Consider the following 20,035-nt stretch of genomic DNA (forward strand, 5'->3'; position numbering starts at 1 on the left):
GATGCATAAAAGTCTTACTTCAGCTCGTTCTTTCGATCAGATTAAATAAACGCCTAATAAAAAAGGGTGTTATATAACTTCTTTGTGTTTTAAACCAGTTGTTTCCTCTTCCGTTTGGGTTCACGCTTGTCGGGACGTCCTCTGAACGCACCACTCTGGCCCTGGTGTGGCGCGCGTTGATCTCGGGTTAAACCAGGTTAAAAGAACTAGTATTGAGTATTAAACCCTGTTGAATAGAGAAGGTCTAAAGGGGTGAGGAGGGAGGCGGGGGCTGTTGGTTCGAGGGGGTCCCTCCCGCTCGTCCACGCCTCCTCAGCATCCTGTCCCTCCAGACACTTCCACTGGAGCCACAGGTTGACCAGCAGCAGCAGCGAGACCATGCCGAGCCAGAGCCAGTTCACCCGGCCGCGCCTGTGCGCGCTGGATAAGGGCGACAACGGCTACGGGTTCCATCTCCACGGCGAGAAGGGCAAGACCGGCCAGTTCATCCGCCTGGTGGAGCCCGACAGTCCCGCGGAGAGTTCGGGGCTCCGCGCCGGGGACCGGCTGGTGTTCGTGAACGGGGACGACGTGGAGACCGAGAGCCACCAGCAGGTCGTGTCCCGGATACGCGCCACGGGGGGCCGCCTGGAGCTCGTGGTGGTGGACCCGGACACGGAGCTGCTGCTCAAGAAGCACAACTTGAAGTGTCTGAAGGAGTTCGTGAGCGAGGGTCTCCCGATCCCCTTCGATGAGGAGGAGGAGGAGGAGCAGGAGGAGGAGGTCGTGGATGAGGAGGTGCTGGAGGTGAACGGGACTGAGTGTTGCGAGAAGCCGGAGGAGGTGGAGGAGGAGCGGGGCGAGACCCCCACGGAGACCCTGCAGGAGCAACACACCGAGCTGGAGATCCACGAGCAGGTGGAGAAGAAGCTGAGCATCGACTCCAACAAGGTGAGTGAGACTGTGTTCTGAAGGAGCTCCGAGGAGGTCAGATGTTGGTCAGTGGAGATGGTTGATGGATGTGGACGAACATGCTGATGGTGGATCAAGTTCTTGATGTTAACTTTTAGCCAGATGTTTTAAGAATGAAGTAGTCAAACCCAGGGATGTGGAGATTGAAGTCTTGGGCTCATCTTTGCCAGACTTAACCTTAAATATACCTTTATTATTGTGAAAAAATTAATGTGAGATTGTGATCTCAAAGGTCTGAAGTTGTCATGAAGTTTCCATACTTGACTGTGTTTATTCCTCATTTTTCTTCTTGAATCGTTTGACGCCTTAAGAAACATCAACAGAATCTTGCTTTCAAATAATTCACTTTGAAAATCCATGTCTCATGTTGATCTCACAAGAGGATGTGTTAGAGGTTTCCTGTGATTCCATGTTTTCTGTCGCATCCCAGATAAAACAATACAATCTGACGCCTCGTCTCACCTGATAACTACTGTAGGCAGATGTTCATGACAGTGGATACACAACATAACCACAATGCACCAGCAGTTAGCTAACAACAACATCCGCAGGTGGAAAGGAAGAAGCGGTTTTGATGCACAGTTGATTTGAAAAGTGCACACGAGTGCATGTATTCAAGAACTAAAATTGTTGATGGTAAATTTCAGGAAACTTGGAGAACAAACATATTTGTTGCTAGACTTACTGTTGTCGAGAGATCTCAATATCAGATTAATATCAACATATACTTTTGTACAGACTTACACAATCCTGATGCACACAGACATGTCAACACTTTTAACAGACGAGGAAGAAGATAATACTACTTTAGTAAAAAGCCATCTGCAGTACCTAGTAAATGCATCTTTATTTTTCAAAACTCTGCCGTTGTTAAGGCCACAAATGAACAATTATTTACAGGCTTAAAGCAAACAAATGAGTTAGTGAGACCACTTGATTTAAAGCAACTTTGGACTTTGGTTAATAACTGTTTATTTTCCAGTAACTGAGGAACCTTTCTCTTGTTTGTTCTTTGAATATGCTCCGATTGCTCCAGTGTTTGCTCTCCATACTTTCTACCGATGTCGTCATACAAATGTTTCGTCATACAAATGTTTCGTCATACAAACCAAACTTTATTTCAACCGTGAGCGTTGCTTTGTCGTGATCGAAAGTGCTGGAGACTCAGTGGATATCACGGTTATAGTCTTTCTGTGTGTTTTTCACTCGATCCTGTCTTTCTGGAATTTTTCTACCAACTTCCTGTCTGGCATTCCAGTGCGAGAGTCAAGTGCTGTATCCTTGGAAAACACAAACAGCATTTTAGCCTCAGCCTTGACGTCCGTTCGCTTGACTCTGCTTCAGAAGCGACACAAAAGAGAGTTTAAACAGCGGTGCCCACCCCGGAAGCCAGGCTCCATTGGCCACGGTTGCCACGGTTACGCCGATGTGTTCAGCTTGTGTGGTGTATGAAGTGTGAAGATGAAGGTAGGGGAGAGTGAGATGATGCAGAGGAGCAGTGAGAAAAAAAAGCTCAATGATGGAGGTCAACAACACACAGCTGCTGCCGTCACAAAAACACACTCTTGGTTCCAAAGGTTGTCTCTTTTTTGTTGACCAGGCAGTAAAATCTGCACTAAGAGTGCAGCCAAGTAATAGAGTAATCCAGCAGTCACTGAGCTTTAAAAAAAAAAAAAGCATTTGTCTCTCAACGTGTCTTGAACTACGTCTTAGACGTCTACTGGTTTTGTTTAATGCAGCAGAGAAGATCTACTCTGAGCATCTCCCAGATGACTGAGTGCATCACTCTTGCTGTAAGGATGAGTCAAGAAGTGACAGCAACCAGGTTTTTTTTTTTTTAATCATAGATAAAAAGGCTATATGTTAGTTAAGAAATGCTGCATCTAAAAAAATAAAAGGTTTGAGACGTAGGTAGTAATATTGCGATAATAATATTCAGGTGTATATTGAGTTCGATGGATTTACACTGTAATTTGAATTAAAATGTCCATTTCTCTCAGTTAAACTTTATTGTGAGTTTAAATATACTTTTTTTTATATCTATAACATAGTCAAAATTCTATATTATATGAATAAAGAAATTCAGGATGTAATGTGAACTGTATTATTATTTTTTATTCTGAAGTTTAAGTGTTTCTGTTGCTTAACAAAAGAAGAGTCCAGGTGTTCTTCTTGATGTGATATGGTTCCAAAACGCCAACCAAAATTGCTTCACCATTTAGAGTGAGACGAACAATAGTGAAACAACAACCCCCAAGAGCCTTGACTCAGTTATTCATTCAATAAACACTTTCTGGCTCTCACTCCAAACCTGCTGTCCTTCTAACCTATCTCTACCACTTCCTTCCTCTCAGTGAACTCATTTTTTTTTACCTGTCCTTATTCGTGTGATAAATTGTTGTCAAGTTTTTGTTTGCTTTCCTTTTTTATATGAGCTTATTCTCCTGAGAAGTCAGTGTTACTATTGAAGCATGTGCTGAAGACTCTTCACTGTGTTCATGACAGTTATACGATCATGAAGCTTCTATGCTTTCAGAAACCGTTTGATGTCCATTGAAGTTACATTTAGATGGAGAAATGCTGTGGGCGGTCACACGATTGTCACTAAGGAAGTATGTTGGAGTCAAGATAAAAACATGTTTAAGTAGAATCTGAAGATCAGAGCAGAACGTCATCGTCTTCCTGACAGATCCTTCCAAACATGTTACTACAAAGCCAACCTGCATTTTATTTCTGCAACCCAACAAGGTTTTCCATCTGCCTGCTATGTTGTTTTCTCTAAACAAATCATCCCCAAGCTGTTGAGTGGGAGGCTTCCCTCTGTATTAGATTACTCTCTATCCACAGACCTTTAAATCAGTCATCGATGCTCATAGATGATAGGCAAACTAATAGATCCACAGGAAAGAGACCACACCTACAGTAAATATTCGGCCCAGGGTGGTCGCTATCGTGTTCCTGGCCGCCTGCTGGTGTCTAAGTCGGTCTGAGCCTTCCTCAGAACTTTTGTGTGAGTTTCCTGTTATTGTTGGTGCTGGACGTCCAGCCCAACCTGATCCTCCCCTCAGCAAATGACAAGTGGCTTGAAAGTTATTATGATAATCATTCAAGTTCATCAAGATGATTCACCCCAAGACTGTTTAGCACATGTTTATTTCAATTTAATCTTGATCAAGATGATTTATAATATTTAAAATAATCCATTGTGTAGTAATCATCAGAGTAGGACATTATGTTTGCAATATACTCCTAAAATAAATCTAGTTTTGTGGTGATTCTATTGAATATATCTGGATTTATAAACAATCAACAAACAATTTCCAGAAGGAAACCTCCTGAGTAATCAATAAAGTTCTACCTATATAAAATCAGGTATTGCATTGATATGGCGTAGTCACAATTATAAAATATTAATATTGTGTTTCTATTCATTTAGTGGAAAATATTTAAACATTCTATTTGTCTTAATTCAGAAATAGTTATGATTATATGAATATATATATGACAATATATATAATAATTTATAGTAATATTTATATATACTGTATATATATTATTTTAGATGTTTTTTTATATCATTTTCAGATTTATTTTCATCTTATATTGCTACGTTTCCCATTTACCTACAACTATGTTTTTAAAATGTTAAATATTACCCAAAAAAAAGGCTAAATAAATAGCTTTATTCTAAATAGATAAAAGTTTAGCCAGAAAAAAATGTTTCTTATCAAATTCAAGTTTGGTAGGTGATGCAGCGAGTCTGGACCAGTACACTTAAAGACAGGTGGTAGATTCCAGTTACTAAACAGCTGATTGTCCTGCGTGTTGTTCTGCGTGTAATTGACACTGCCGTAACAAAAGCCTGTTGTTCTGTGTTTGGGTTGAGATGTGTATGTTTTTGTGTTCGTCTGTCAGTTCTACTGGTTCACCCTGCGGTGGCTTGACAGGGTGGGAGCTGTCGCTGGGCATTCATCACACCACTGACAAGGACATGTGTTCCATGTGTGTTTACTCTACGCTGATCTTTGTGTGTGTGTGTGTTGTATGGGAGAAAGTTTAGGGACCAACCCTTCCCTCTCCTACTCTTGTTGATTGTTGTGGTGCTTTCAGGGGAAACAATCCGGACGACAGGACGAGGCAGCAAGAGTCCTTATGAGCTCTAAGATTTGTTTGTTTCTAAATGTTTCCTTGTGATTAAATCATGAGAGACCAGAAGTGTGAGACACGTTTGTTATATAAGGGGCACGAGCTGCGGCGTTGGCTTCCATGACTCACTAAGTTTCAGTACTATTTTAAAATGTTATCTCACCAAGATTTGTCAGTGATTTAACATCACCAGCAGCGTTTTGTTTTCTATGGACAGCTGTGTACTAACTGATGTGTCTCCGAGCACAAGGTGAAAGTGTCTTGTAAAAGGATGTTTTCATTTACTCAGTTTCTGCTTCAAAAAACTGATTATATCTCAAATTATAATGACCAAAATTGTTCCCTAACTTTTTTTACACAACAGTTACACATGAGTGACCCTTAAGTGAATTATTTTTTGGCATGGACTGGTGTCCTGTCCAGGTTCCCCCAGAGCTCCTGCTCTATGTACCAATGATACTAAACATTAGTCCTTTACAGAGACTTGTGTAACACACATAACTGATGTGAGGGGAATGAGTAGGTGTTGTGCTTCTAATGGATGGAGGTGTGCTCCCAGGCTCAAAAGCACTTCAGCATTAGTCAGTATGTAGGAAGATTTCAGAACTCTGATCCCAGGACGCCAACTGATTTGCGGCAAAGTGTGTAACAAATCAAGTGTAACAACAAAAAAAAGAAGTGAAAATAACTTCATAGTTTGTTGTGTTTAAGTGGTGCATCAGAATGGTTAGTGTGTGTTTCTTGAGGGGAACATTTTAATTTGAGAAGGGAACTGGAAGGCCACCAAGTGTGTGATGGTCCAGTCACTAAGGTCAGTAAAAGCTGCTTAATGATGTCAAGAGTTTATTATCTTAAACTCCAAGTTGATCTGACTCAAGACTGAGTCACAAATCCTGCCGAGTCCGTCTAAGTCCTGCGTGTGAGACGTTGTTCTTCTGTGTGTGTTTGTGGCATCCTAGACTTCACAATGCAACATTCCACACTGCTGAAGGTTCAACACCCGGCCCAGACAATCAGTCTCAGGGCCTCCGGGGTGGAGGGGGAAATGACTCCACCGTCCCCCTGAAATAGTCAGAATCTTTCAGTCCTTCCTACGTCACAGGAGGAAAAGTGCTGATCTGCACACAAGACAAAAATAACTCCAAATACTGACTTTTAATACTTGATCTATATCACATTATCAACTTCGACCCATGGAATGTCAGCTATTACAGCCTTTAATGTGGCTCAGATCATGGGTGGGAAATGAGCTGCTTGGCAAAAGTCTGAACTATGCATGTTCCTAATGAACAGAAGAAGTGGAAGCCAATTGAATCTTTGTTTGATGGAATTTGTTTTATCTGTTGATACGTTGAGTTTTTCTGAAGTCAGGTAACATGAGCTATCGACGGTGTTCTGTTCTCAGCATCTCTTCCGTTCCAGTTTTATCTTGTATCGTAACTGGGGAATTAAAATCCATGACTTGATGTGTGTTTGTGAACATAGTGCACTGGTGCAGGAAAGCTGTTTGATAAGATAAAGTTATCGACTGTGTGGTGAGTTGTAGAGTATGTTTTGTCCGTCACTGAGATGAGGGTTTGGTAGAATAGAACATCTAGTATCTCTCAGATTTGTCCTCTCTTGTGATCCGTTCACTGTCCTCAGGCCGCCTGCAGTGCTGCCTGTCACTAGTTTTCTATTTTCTGGACCTTCTAAAGCGCATTGAAATGAGAACCCCTTTTGCTGTCTTTTCAAGAGCTAGTTCGTCCCATCCTTGAGTGGAACAGGAGGGGGACACTGGGCTGCTTTGTTTCCTCCACCGCCTGCTTAGCAGCTGGTTCAATGGTCCAGCTTGAAATCCAACACCCGTGCCCGAGCGTAGATTGCTGCACTTCGGGGTCGGAAGAGTGCAAACTTGGTGGCGGTGTTTAAAAGAGGAGCATTAGTCCTGATGTGCCGATTAATCATTTATTGAGTCCGTCCCTGGGGTTGTTTATGTCCTCACATGACCATCACGGGGCCCGGGGATTGGCTGTGTCGTTGAGTAACGACGGTGCCTGGCAGAGCGTCATTTCTTCTTTACACCGATCAAAGGAACCCCGCGGTGCTGGAATCATGGGAGGGCTGCCCAACTCTTGAAGGACTGCCGGGGCAGCGGGAGGAAGAAATGAAAAGAAACAGATGAAGCCTAGAGTGACAGTTGGATGGTTCGCAGCCAATCCATGTTTCAGTCCCTCAACTAATCAATCAAGTTTAAAAAAGAAACGGAACACAAACTTTTTAATATCCCTTTCAAAGTTTGAGATCCAGCCTCTAACCTGCACACAAACCCATCACTGTTCCGTCAACTGATGGAATCCCTCACAGCCTCGTCTGCTACGCCCAATCATAAATGCCCAGCTGTCTGGAAGAAGCCTGCAGCAGCTTCTCCCGTACGATGGATGAATCTTTAAAGGTTAGTAATGAAATCTGTTATTTGCTGAGAGGTAATTGGTAGAGAAATATAGCTTGACTGTTGCAAGAAGAAAGAGGAGCGGCTTTGAAGTTTAGAGTTGACAAGTTGTTGGATTACTAAAAGGAAATTAAAATGAATTCGGTCTGGAGACATTTATTTTATAAAGAAAGATAATGACTCTTTATAACTCTTTATTAAGATTTGATTGACAAATCAAAATTGCTTCAAAAATAATTAAAAACAAGCTGGGATCAAGTGTACGAGCTGCCGTGATCATTTTCATTGTGTATACATTCACTCGAGTCACCATTTCATCACAAATATCTAAAGAATTTTTAAAGGCTAGTTCTCTTTCTGATACTGTTTCGTGCTAGCCAGCTTGTTGAAGATGGTGTGTTCTGTGGCGACGTGTTTCCAGAGCGTTTGTATATTGGTTTCTGTTTGAAGTCAGGAAGCTGAGCAGAAGCAGAGGGAAGCATATTGAAGGAAGATGTGTCAACAGTTCCTGTTCAACCTTTGGAAAGAAAGTTTGTGTCACTGCGATGTTGAACAAGTATTTGACAAAAAAAAAGCAGAACAACATAACGTCCGTTTGAGTGAGAGTAACGACAAGCCAGGAGGTCATGATTTTAGGGACGCTTGGCAAGTACAGTAGCATATCTAGAATAAAGCATGGATTAACTGGATTAAATAACATTAGGGAATTATATAAATATATATATTTTTCTTCATTAATTATTTTCATTGCTTAACATGTGATACATGTCACAATTAGAAGCTCCACACTGCAACCAAACTTTCACATTTTTGAACAAATCTGGAGATGCTAGGGAAGGGCAAGTAAATATCTCTATCACTTGGGCTCATTACATGGTTTTGTTTGTGTTCTCTCGACATTCTGAATATGAAGAAATGAGGATTTCTAATTTGTGATACAGTATTAAGAAATGAAAACTTAACATTTCAAGTATTTGGAAGTCTTAACTAGCACATAATTCTCTTTGAAATATAATTTACTTCTGTGACACAACTGTATAATGTTCTGTGTCGACTGTTCAAAATCAAGAGTAACGGGGAACATTTAACCCTTGTGTTGTCTTTGTGTTAAGGGGAACAACCTTGACCCAGAGATAAGACAAGGGTTGAGATGAATCACAAAATTGTTTTTGTTTTCTAGTGTGACATTTAAATATCAACAATTGTGGAAAAATACTCATTTTCTATATTTCTTATTGCGGACTTAACCACAGCCTTTAGGAGCAAAACAAACTGTTCAAGACTAAAGAGTGACGAGTTACATAACAGCTACTTTGTTGTGAAGGTGTTTCCTGGCCTGAAGTGAGTGTGAGAGAAGTCATATGGAAGCTGCTTGTTTTCTGTTCAACTGCACACAAGAGTCTTTGTCGAGAAACCACCAGAAGATACTTGTTGTGGGTCATTAACCACACACTCGCTCTCATCACCTTCCTCGCTCCTCTACTGCCTCATATCAGCAGCAGCAATAGTCAATCAAGTCGTGGGAGGTGATCCTCGTGTGCTTCTTAGTTACTTCCCAGCGTGTGTGTTCAGCAGATTCCACAGATTTCATACAAGCATGGAGATTCTTCTGCCTTCCACTCCTCTGCACCACAAACCCTCCTCTGTAGTGGCTGCCAGCGACTCTCTTCCTCTGTGTGGGAGAGCAACCATCAGCCAGAGGACCGACCCTCTTGGTCCAGGGATGCAGCAGCCCTGATGCATACGACACGGCCACAAACAGGTTTTTCATGGGAGAGACAGGAGAAATCTATTTGAGGTGGCCTGCAGCTCTAGAGAAGGACGAGCAATCACATTCGTCGTCTTTGTTAATAATTCATCAGTCTGTTTTCTCCAGGCCCAGTATGATTAAATGTGTACAACTTTCCAAAACACCAAAGGCCCTTCCCTGCTGCAGCTTAACTGTTCTTGTGGACGAGCGTCTCGATCTGCATAAGTGATAAAATGCTGCAATAATTTGCAATAAACATAATCTATCAAACTAGAAACTGTACACATAAAGTTAAATATTATAGCTTAATGTGTAGCTTTATTTATTTATTTATAAGACTGTTATCTCTTTAGAATGTTTTGCGTTTATTTAGTTTTATTTTTGTAATTCTCTAACCATATTTGTAGTTGATGAATATATCACAAACAGTTTTCTGTTAATATACATAGCATTCTCGAGCCTCAAGGCTCTTTTTAAACTGGTCATCTTGCTATCTAGATTTTTAGATAACTTACAGGTATTTTATGTCTGAATTAAGATTCATGCCTAGCTCTGTAGGTCACCATAAATGTGTGTATCTATTTTAATTGTATCAGAAAATTTGCAGTAATTATTTGCAATCTTTGCTGTTAGCGTATTCCTCCCTCTTTTTAAGCTATATATCCTGTTAGCTTAGCTAGGTTTTTAGCCATCTCTAGCTTTTATCTCATTGAGAATTGTGCTGTCCTAAACCATTTAAAATACCTTTTAGTGTCATGTCTATGTAATGTTTTAGGAAATTTGCTGTGTTCATACGTTTCTAAACAAATCCAATAATTAACTTCAGCTTGTTACAATGAATTTATTGAGCGCATGGTTTACAACAACAACACAAATAAAATGACAATAATCTGTTTTAACAGAAAGAGGATAAAGTGATAAAATGCTGCCATAATTTGCTATAAACATGTCAGGAGATATGGCAAACTAATGAACCAACTTCTGTTTAAAGGCATTGCTGATGTAAAGAGATGTTAAATTTGATTTTTTTTTTAAATACAAAAACCTCTCAGACTAGCTAGCTGCGATATACGTAGCCAACAGGAAGTTCTTGTAGTAGTTACTTGTTGGAAAATAAATGTCCTCTTAGACTTGCTGGCCTCTGTTTCTGCAGGTCACCAGCTTTTATTTTTAGACGCTCATTGTCTTGGTGTATGGGATTGGATGACGTTGTGTCGAGAGGCAGCGGAAAAAAATCATATTCAGCTGGCGATTCTTAAGTGTGACTTTCTTTGATGGTGAAGCGTTCACGATTCTTGCCTAAAAAAAGACTTTGCTCAACGGAAGGGAGGTTCTGGGAGTTTTTTCCTGGATGACAATATGGCTCGGACTCTTCCTGCCATCCCAGCGCTGGACAGGTTGAGAGAACGTCCAGGGTGGGGGTTCGTAGTAAGAGGTCAACACCCAGCTTCCATTGTCCTTCGTAGAACCTTGAGCAAGCAACTCTGCGGAAGTGGTCTTGGACCTCCAATCACATGTTTCTATTCTTTGCCAAAAACCCTCTTCCTTCCTGGCGACCACTCTAGGTCACGTGGAGCTAGATTGGAGCTCCATGGTTTAAAAAACACCAGCTTCACACATCAGCATGCACACACGACCTGTATGTTCAGCCTCGGCCTCATTTTCATGCTGAACGATTCTCTGGAGCTCTCTATGATCTTCGTGCCTCTCGTGCTGCCAGACCAGACGTCTATGGTTGAGGTATTCCTCTCGTCGAGAAAGGACTAACTCAGTCTAATAACATTTCTCTTGCAGGAGGTGAGCGCTGAACTCAGGCCTCGTCTCTGTCTGATCCAGAGGGACGCCAACGGATATGGCTTCAACCTGCACAGCGAGAGGGCACGGCCGGGTCAGTACATCAGAGCGGTGGATGAGGACTCTCCAGCAGAGAGGGCAGGTCTGCAGCCAAAAGACAAGATAATCCAGGTACTAACCCGATACATTGCTGTTGAGGAAGTGATGTAATTATTAATGGTATGTATAAGACAAATTAGTCTATAATATTTCAATTAAATTCCAAATGTACTGATTGATGCAAATACAAGATGTACTATATGGATCTTTAAAAAAATTATAATACTAAATAAAATAAAAAAATGAAAGGGAAATACTGCGCATTGAGAGCATTCTAAAAATGTTCAACATATTAAGACGGTTGAAAGTTAAGTATTGAAACAATGGAATTTTTTTTAATTTATTTTGGCAATTAATAACACTTCTTCCTTGCTAGTGAACAGTTGGGGCTGGCGGGAGTTTTAATTTAACTTTTTTTTTCGTTAATATAAGTTGTTTTTATTAATAAGCTAGTTATTTTATTAGTTTAATAAAACAAGTTAAAAAAATATATATATATACATATATATATTTATATATTTATTTATATATTTATACCCATATATATTTTTTTTAATTTCTTTGCAGTATATTTGTGATAATTTGGTAGAAAGTATCTCTATTGTTCTGGCGCAGATGACAGGTTGCTTTTTAGTTTTTTTTTAAAATAATTTAGTTTATTCTGTATGATGTATATAAGATATGTTTTCATTTGGAATGAAACAAGGAGCATAATTCACATTATTCTCCATCATTAACTTAAACTGATTAGATTAAAGGCGCTGGACAAATAACCTTTACTTACTTAATGTGTTGATTTTTATATGTAATATAAAGGATAGGCAGAAAAATGAACTGGAAAAGACCCCCACTTAAAATATTTTTCACCAGCCGCCACTGCTAGCGACCATGATTTCCAGCACATAGTTTAAATGATCAAGATTTTTACTGTAAAAAAGTGGATGTTTGAAGACATTTCTTTAAAAATGTTTACACAACTTGAATTCTTCACCAAATCCTGAGCAAATATTTAACATTCTTTCATGCAATAATTTACCTGTAGGCTGAGCTCAGAGCTGGTCAGAAGTTCGCTTGTAAGTAAGTGATTAAAAGAACTTGACGTCATGGGACCAGCGCAGTGTGAGGTCCAAAGCTGCAGGTGACTGGACCGGGTTTATCTCATTTGGTCAGTCCTCACTGAGATAACTTGAATCATTCTGTCCAGAATCAATGATCACAACTAATGACAAATACCACACATCACACAAACCCTTTGTTTCTTAGTAATAGCTTATTGTATTATTATTATTATTATTATTATTATTATTATTATTATTAGTAGTGTATATCCTCCATGTGTACAAAGGTCAATAATGTTGATCATATATATGTATTATTTTAATATTAGGGTTACTTTGTGAATGACTTTGAAATGACAATAAAAACTCACAGAAAATAGTAATTGCAGCAAATTAAATGAATAGGATTATTAATGTTCCATTTATCAGTCGGGGGTTTCAGACCTCCAGAGGGCCCCACACACCCTTGCCGCCCACTGTGCAGCGGGGCTTTGTAAAGACGGAGAGTCATTGTTACTGCTGTTACTGTCACTGCAGCTATTGTCCAGCTTCCTCTGTGGGAATGGCTTAGACGGGCAGGTCCACCCTATGACCCAACACACACTCTCAGACATTCACATGTTTTCCCATGAGGATTTAATCCTGGAACACCCCGCATCTGAGAGACTGTGTGACTTATTTTTTAACATTAAACATTACGTTTGCACACCTTGTATCAAGACTCAATCAAGTCCATACTTTTTGACGTTTAAACTTCTTTGGTCTGTTGATTACAATTCGGTCAAAATCTGTCTACAAGTCTAATGTAGTCAAGCAAAAGAAAGATAAATATTTTAAAGTTTGTGCTTTTTTTAGCAAGATTTATTTAATTTATTTAGCTTTATTACTCTAAACTAATCTATCAAACTAATTGTACACATAAAGTTAAATATTATAGCTTCACGTGTAGCATTATTTATTTATTTATAAGACTGTTATCTCTTTAGAATGTTTTGTGTTTATTTAGTTTTATTTTTGTAATTTTCTAACCATATTTGTAGTTGATGAATATATCACAAACAGTTTTCTGTTAATATACATAGCATTCTCGAGCCTCAAGGCTCTTTCTAAACTGGTCATCTTGCTATCTAGATTTTAAGATAACTTACAGGTATTTTATGTCTGAATTAAGATTCATTTCTAGCTCTGTAGGTCAACATAAATGTGTGTATCTATTTTAATTGTATCAGGCAATTTGCAGTAATTATTTGCAATCTTTGCTTTTAGTTTATTCCTCCCTCTGTTTAAGCTATATATCCTGTTAGCTTAGCTAGGTTTTTAGCCATCTCTAGCTTTTATCTCATTGAGAATTGTGCTGTCCTAAACCATTTAAAATACCTTTTAGTGTCATGTCTATGTGACGTTCTAGGAAAATTGCTGTGTTCATACGTTTCTAAACAAATCCACTAATTATTTTCAGCTTGTTACAATGAATTTATTGAGCGCATGGTTTATTTATAAAAAAAGAAAAAACAACAACAACACAAATTCAATTACAATAATCTGTTTTAATACAAAGTGGAAACAATGCATTTGTGTTGTTGTAGATTTTATGAAGCCTGGTTGTGTCTTCTGTTTGTGTGTGTTTGCTGTGTGTGTCTGGAAAGAGGATTTCCTGTTCTGGAACCTTCTGGCAGACAAACTGATAATATTGAGAGAAAATCCTGACGGAGATAAAAACTATGTGGGAACACAAGAGACAATGGTCCTATAACATATAACATCTGCGCAGGTGAACGGCACACTCGTGGAGGGGAAGACACACTCGGAGGTGGTGGCAGCCATTAAAGCCGGAGGAAATGAAACTCGTCTGCTGGTGGTGGACCCTGAAGCAGATGCTTTCTTCAAGAGGTGTCGAGTGGCCCCTACCTCGGACCACCTCACCGGTGAGTGATGGCAGTCGAAGATTGCTATTCTCTTGTGAACGTTAAACCACAGGTTTACCGTCCGTTACGTTATATAACATGATTGAGACGTTTCCTTTTGTGCCTATCGGTCTTCTTCTCACTTCATCCTGCACTGTCTGTTTTGATTTCCTTCACTGCCAAAACCCACATAGCTCCAGAGCTCAGACACTTCCTGCTCCCACCCCATGCTGGAGCCCTGCAGAGAAAGTTAATCTTTTCAACGTAAATAGATCAGTTCAGACAGCCGTGCGACACATTGTACTGTCCGAGTGGTGCTGGTGAGAGATCATTATCCAGGAACAAGCCAATACGAACGGAATACATCACATATTCGAGCCTTACCCTTGGCTCCCAGCTTTGGGGTCAAAGGTCAAGAGAGCATAAACTATGGTTTTCCAAAAATGTCAAAATGTATTTGAAAAGATCAAAACTGTGAATACAACTGTTACATAATGTATTTTTAAGCGTTATATTTTAAATTAATTTAATCAATACTATTTCAGTTTTTCGCTCAGTTTCACACGGCAGGTTTTGTTTTTAAACGTAAAGTTTTTAACTGTATTTTGTAACTGTTAACCTAGCTAGTCGAAAATTTATAGCCATTTAAAAACTCACACTTGGCTAACATTAATAAAGAATACTGAAAAAGATAGATATATTATTAGATTATACAACATATTTTTTATCATACTTCCGGGTCAACATCTGTGTGTGCCAGCTATAGCCTGAAGGTGGTGCTCTTATCCAGTCTGTGATTTAGTGTTCAGTTGGTCCAGAGTTCAGGCACATGACTGCTGTCCCGTCGTGCGATCACTGGTCGCCATGGCAACCATTTTATTAAGTTCACGGTTGTCAAAAAATATAAAGGAAATTGAATTCTTCCAAAGTGACTCTTAAGGTCAAAGTTCATGAAACACACTTTTGAGTTTCAAAAATACGAGAGTAAAACATTCACCGGATTTACATGTTTTCATTTTCTAAAGATTTATCTGGTTTAAAATGTAAAAATCACAGCTAGAGTGAGATTCCAGTATGTTTCCTTGGTAACTGCTTGCACTTCACATGCAGCCAACTCAGAAAGTACCTGACACACACACACACACGCATGCACACACACACACACACACACACACACACACACACACACACACACACACACACACACACACACTCGTCCACACACAGAAGAACACTTTGTTTGGTTTCCAAGGATTTTCTAGAAGTAGCTCCTTAGCCTGCTGCTCTGCTGGAGTGACTGCTTTCTGACACACACACACGCACAAACACACACACACACACACATGCAGACACATACACAAAAGTGTACGACACACCTGTAACTAGTGGTGTTGAGTGCATGACAGGAAGAGCAGCTCAGGTAAGAGGAAGTCTCTGAGCATCTGCGTGTGTCAGGTTCAGTATCAGTCCGATCTGTTGATAGGTGAGGGTCTGAGGTCTGTAGGGGGTTAGATGAAGCTGCTGTGAATAATACATGTGGTGCTCATACCTGTGCAGCATATCAGAGTAGGACATGAGAGGAGTGAAAGCTGAGCTGCTCAAAGATCAGCTGAGTGAAGCTCTCGGCTCCTGACGGCCAGTGAAGGCAACACGACACAGTGACACGCTGACCAAGAAAGTGCATTATTTGGAGTCGATGGCTGATTCTTGTGTGACCCCTGCAGGTCCACTTCCTGAACCTGTCATCAACGGAGGCATGGAGGAGAAGGTAACGTTGTTTCGATATAGTATGACGATATTTGGCTGAGATCTCGTTGAAGTCTATTTTTATCCTCTTAAAAGTGTGTTCCGACTCCTGATAAGGCTCGGCCTCTTTTCTGATCTCCACGAGATCCTCAATCTGTTCTAATACTTTGATTTTCAATGTCTTTCATTTAGTTTTTCATGAAGAAACAAATTCAATCAAACTCCTTTATTTTAATTTTTCCATTCAGAAACATTTTCATTGTTAAATATAGAATCTAAGATAATAGCTAAAATGATTTGTATGATGATATATAATCCTTTTTCCTTCTCATCATAAATGATAAATAACTAGAAAAGTGCTAAGACAGCGCACACCTCTTCCAGTAGACGTATTTCAAATATTAAGTCCTTAAAATTTCTATTTATGTCTGAAAGCAGTGTTTATTAAACAATAACAACATATTTTCTCACATGAAAGTGGATTTATTCTGTTATGTCAGGTTTTCAGTTTTTTTTGCCATTCAGGGCCTCGGTAGCTCTTATTAGCTCATAACCATATAGTCTAATGATCATATCATCCCATATATGTCGTTGAAATATGCGTCATAAAACCCCTTGACTTATGGTAACAAACAGAAAGATAGTTAAAGATGTCGCATTAGCTTCGCCTAAAAAATCCAAAGTGTTGTGTTGCGGGTGTTGGTCATGTTCACATGAACTTCATTGTTGTTCACGACTCTTAACAAAAAGAGGCGTACAGTTACCCTCCACTGGGCCTGCAGCTGAGTTGCAGAACAGATTCTAGTAACAAATGGAATCTTCAAAGATAGATTTTCTACTTTTACTGAGCATTTTAATGTAAAAGTGTCAAAAGAGAGGGTTCTGGTCCTGTTTTCGTGTTAGTTATTAATCTTGTTTATTCAGTTTTTTCTCCAGTATTTTCTTGTTTATGTTATATAAAAAAAACACAAACAACAATCAAATACTTTAAATGGCACTTTCCAATATCAGATAATAAATCGTTTCTTTTTAATCCAAATGAACATTCTGCCTTATCCTGGTTGATTTATAACCCACACCTTTAACGTGTAACAGTCGCTTCTGCACACTGCAACAAACAGAGCCACACTTCCCCCTGGCGTTGATATGTGGAGCTACATGTTTAAAAGTGTGTGTTCGCAGGTGAACGGCAGAGGAGCCAGAGAGGCAGAGAGGGACTCAAAGATGTCCATCAGTCCGTCTCCATCCAACGCCTCGTCCAACACCTCGCTCACGACCCCGCCAGCCAACACCCCCCCTGAGGTGAGTCTGCTGCGACGCCACATCGCTCACTTGAGCCATCCAACTTCCTGTCCTTCTCTCCAGGGCGTCGAGACGGAGGCCATCCCGGCGCTGAACCTGAGCCTGCAGCAGGTCAAAGAGCTGGCCCACCAGAAGAGGTCCAACAAGAGAGCCCCACCTATGGACTGGACCAAGAAAAATGAACTCTTCAGTAATTTATAGACCACTTCTGCTCATCTAAAGTACACACACACACACACAGGGACACACACATACACAACACACACAAATGTGATTTTATTGAGTCTTAAGAGGAAATCTAAAAAAGTTATCGTTATAAATTGATGTTTTAAGATTTTGTTTTTTAAATCCGTGATGCCTCATTGAAAACAAGTATTCACTTTATCTATAACTCATGTACTTACGTATATAATGTGCTACTAACCAGGGACATGTGTAAGCCAATGAAGGAAAACCCAAAACAAGTCTACCTTTTGTGAGTGTATGCAGTGTGTGTGTCCATGACGTATGTATGAGTTCATTTTCTGAGTTTGTGTGTTCTTGCACATGTTTCTATGGAAGTGTGTGTGTGTGTGTGTGTGTGTCCCCTTTCCCCTCACTAATATCTATTAATGGTCACACACTCAGCCCGACAATCAGTCACATTTATAAAGAAATTACGAACAGACGAAATGAAGTATAATTTAATATTTACATTCTTTTTTTTGTAGATATGTCCTGCTCATGAAACGTTTTAAAATGGATTTATATTTTTAATTCAACAATCTTTTACAGTGGGTGACTTTAAACTGGAACCATCCTCAAATGGGCTCTTCTATATAGAAACGTATATTCTGTATATTTTTTACATTTTGATATAAAACAAACCATCTGTGTTGCCATTCACCAATATTGTCATGACACATAATGTGATAAACTAGTAACTTATATATTTGCCACTTCTGGACAGAGGGACAAAGAGGGTATTTTTATTGAGATTTGTACACGTTGATGTATTTTACCAGCAAATCTGTGCTTCTCTAAAGCTTAATGCCATTCTTTTGGATGATTACTGGAGTTCATGAAATATTTTGTGAGCAGCTTCTGAATTGCAATAAATTGTTACCATGTTCGTGTTTGTGTGTTTGGTCATCGGACTGGAAAGTGATTTCATTTCATGTTTCTTGAACCTGTTAATGGCCCTGGTGTGTAGTCTGGCCTGATTTCATGTGGCCCTCAAGAGCATTCAATACATAAACCTGGTTCAAAATTAAATTAACAAAACTATATAAATACTGATCTACAGCACATTTTTAGGAGGTGTATGCTTTGAGCAGATTATTAACTTGCACTTCTTATAAGGAAATAAACGATAAACGATTTTGAAATGAATACAACTGAACAGTCAGAGCCTCCATTCTGTTTTCACTAATTATTTGTCTTCTTGAGTGTTTATTGAAGATATTTAGATACTTTTGTTGTTACTACATAGTACCAAGTGCCCACTACATAGTATTGAGTGCTCAACACATAGTATCTAGTGTTCACGACATAGTATCTAGTGTTCACTACATAGTATCTAGTACCCACTACATAGTATCTAGTGTTCACGACATAGTATATAGTGCTCACTACATAGTACCAAGTGCCCACTACATAGTATTGAGTGCTCACCACATAGTATCTAGTGTTCACGACATAGTATCTAGTGCTCACTACATGGTACCAAGTGCCCACTACATAGTATTGAGTGCTCACCACATAGTATCTAGTGTTCACGACATAGTATCTAGTGTTCACTACATAGTATCTAGTGCCCACTACATAGTATCTAGTGCTCAGTACATATTATTGAGTGCTCACTACATATTATCTAGTGCTCACAACATAGTATCTAGTGCTCACGACATAGTATCTAGTGCTCACAACATAGTATCTAGTGTTCACTACATAGTATCTAGTGCTCACGACATAGTATCTAGTGCTCCAACATAGTATCTATTGCTAACTACATAGTATCTAGTGTTCACGACATAGTATCTAGTGCTCACTACATAGTATCTAGTGCTCACGACATAGTATCTAGTATTCCGACATAGTATCTAGTGTTCACTACATAGTATCTAGTGTTAACAACATAGTATCTAGTGTTTACTACATAGTATCTAATGCTCACTACATAGTATCTAGTGTTCACAACATAGTATCTAGTGTTTACTACATAGTATCTAGTGTTTACTACATAGTATCTAATGCTCACCACATAGTATCTAGTGTTCACGACATAGTATCTAGTGCTCACTACATAGTACCAAGTGCCCACTACATAGTATTGAGTGCTCACCACATAGTATCTAGTGTTAACGACATAGTATCTAGTGTTCACTACATAGTATCTAGTGCCCACTACATAGTATCTAGTGCTCAGTACATATTATTGAGTGCTCACTACATATTATCTAGTGCTCACAACATAGTATCTAGTGCTCACGACATAGTATCTAGTGCTCACAACATAGTATCTAGTGTTCACTACATAGTATCTAGTGCTCACAACATAGTATCTAGTGCTCCAACATAGTATCTATTGCTCACTACATAGTATCTAGTGTTCACGACATAGTATCTAGTGCTCACAACATAGTATCTAGTGTTCACTACATAGTATCTAGTGCTCACAACATAGTATCTAGTGCTCCAACATAGTATCTATTGCTCACTACATAGTATCTAGTGTTCACAACATAGTATCTAGTGCTCACTACATAGTATCTAGTGCTCACGACATAGTATCTAGTATTCCGACATAGTATCTAGTGTTCACAACATAGTATCTAGTGTTTACTACATAGTATCTAGTGTTTACTACATAGTA

At 39.4% G+C, this 20,035-nt stretch overlaps 1 protein-coding gene across 2 annotated transcripts; it reads left to right on the forward strand.

Annotated features, from left to right (window-relative positions):
- The first annotated feature begins 161 nt into the window (after positions 1-161).
- Positions 162-18,292, forward strand: nherf1b (NHERF family PDZ scaffold protein 1b). Of its 2 annotated transcripts, XM_087808562.1 has the most exons (6): positions 166-930; positions 11,073-11,243; positions 14,001-14,154; positions 15,858-15,901; positions 17,062-17,181; positions 17,245-18,292. In XM_087808562.1, exons 1-6 carry the CDS (start codon positions 379-381, stop codon positions 17,380-17,382), a joined length of 1,179 nt encoding a protein of 392 aa, XP_087664688.1. In that variant the 5' UTR covers positions 166-378; the 3' UTR covers positions 17,383-18,292. The 2 variants fall into 2 exon arrangements, with proteins under 2 accessions (XP_087664687.1, XP_087664688.1); XM_087808561.1 differs by having other exon boundaries at positions 162-930; positions 17,062-18,292.
- The last annotated feature ends 1,743 nt before the right edge of the window (positions 18,293-20,035 follow it).

The sequence above is a fragment of the Callionymus lyra genome, chromosome 15 (assembly GCF_982586985.1).
Source record: "Callionymus lyra chromosome 15, fCalLyr1.hap1.1, whole genome shotgun sequence".
Taxonomy (NCBI): Eukaryota; Metazoa; Chordata; class Actinopteri; order Syngnathiformes; family Callionymidae; genus Callionymus; species Callionymus lyra.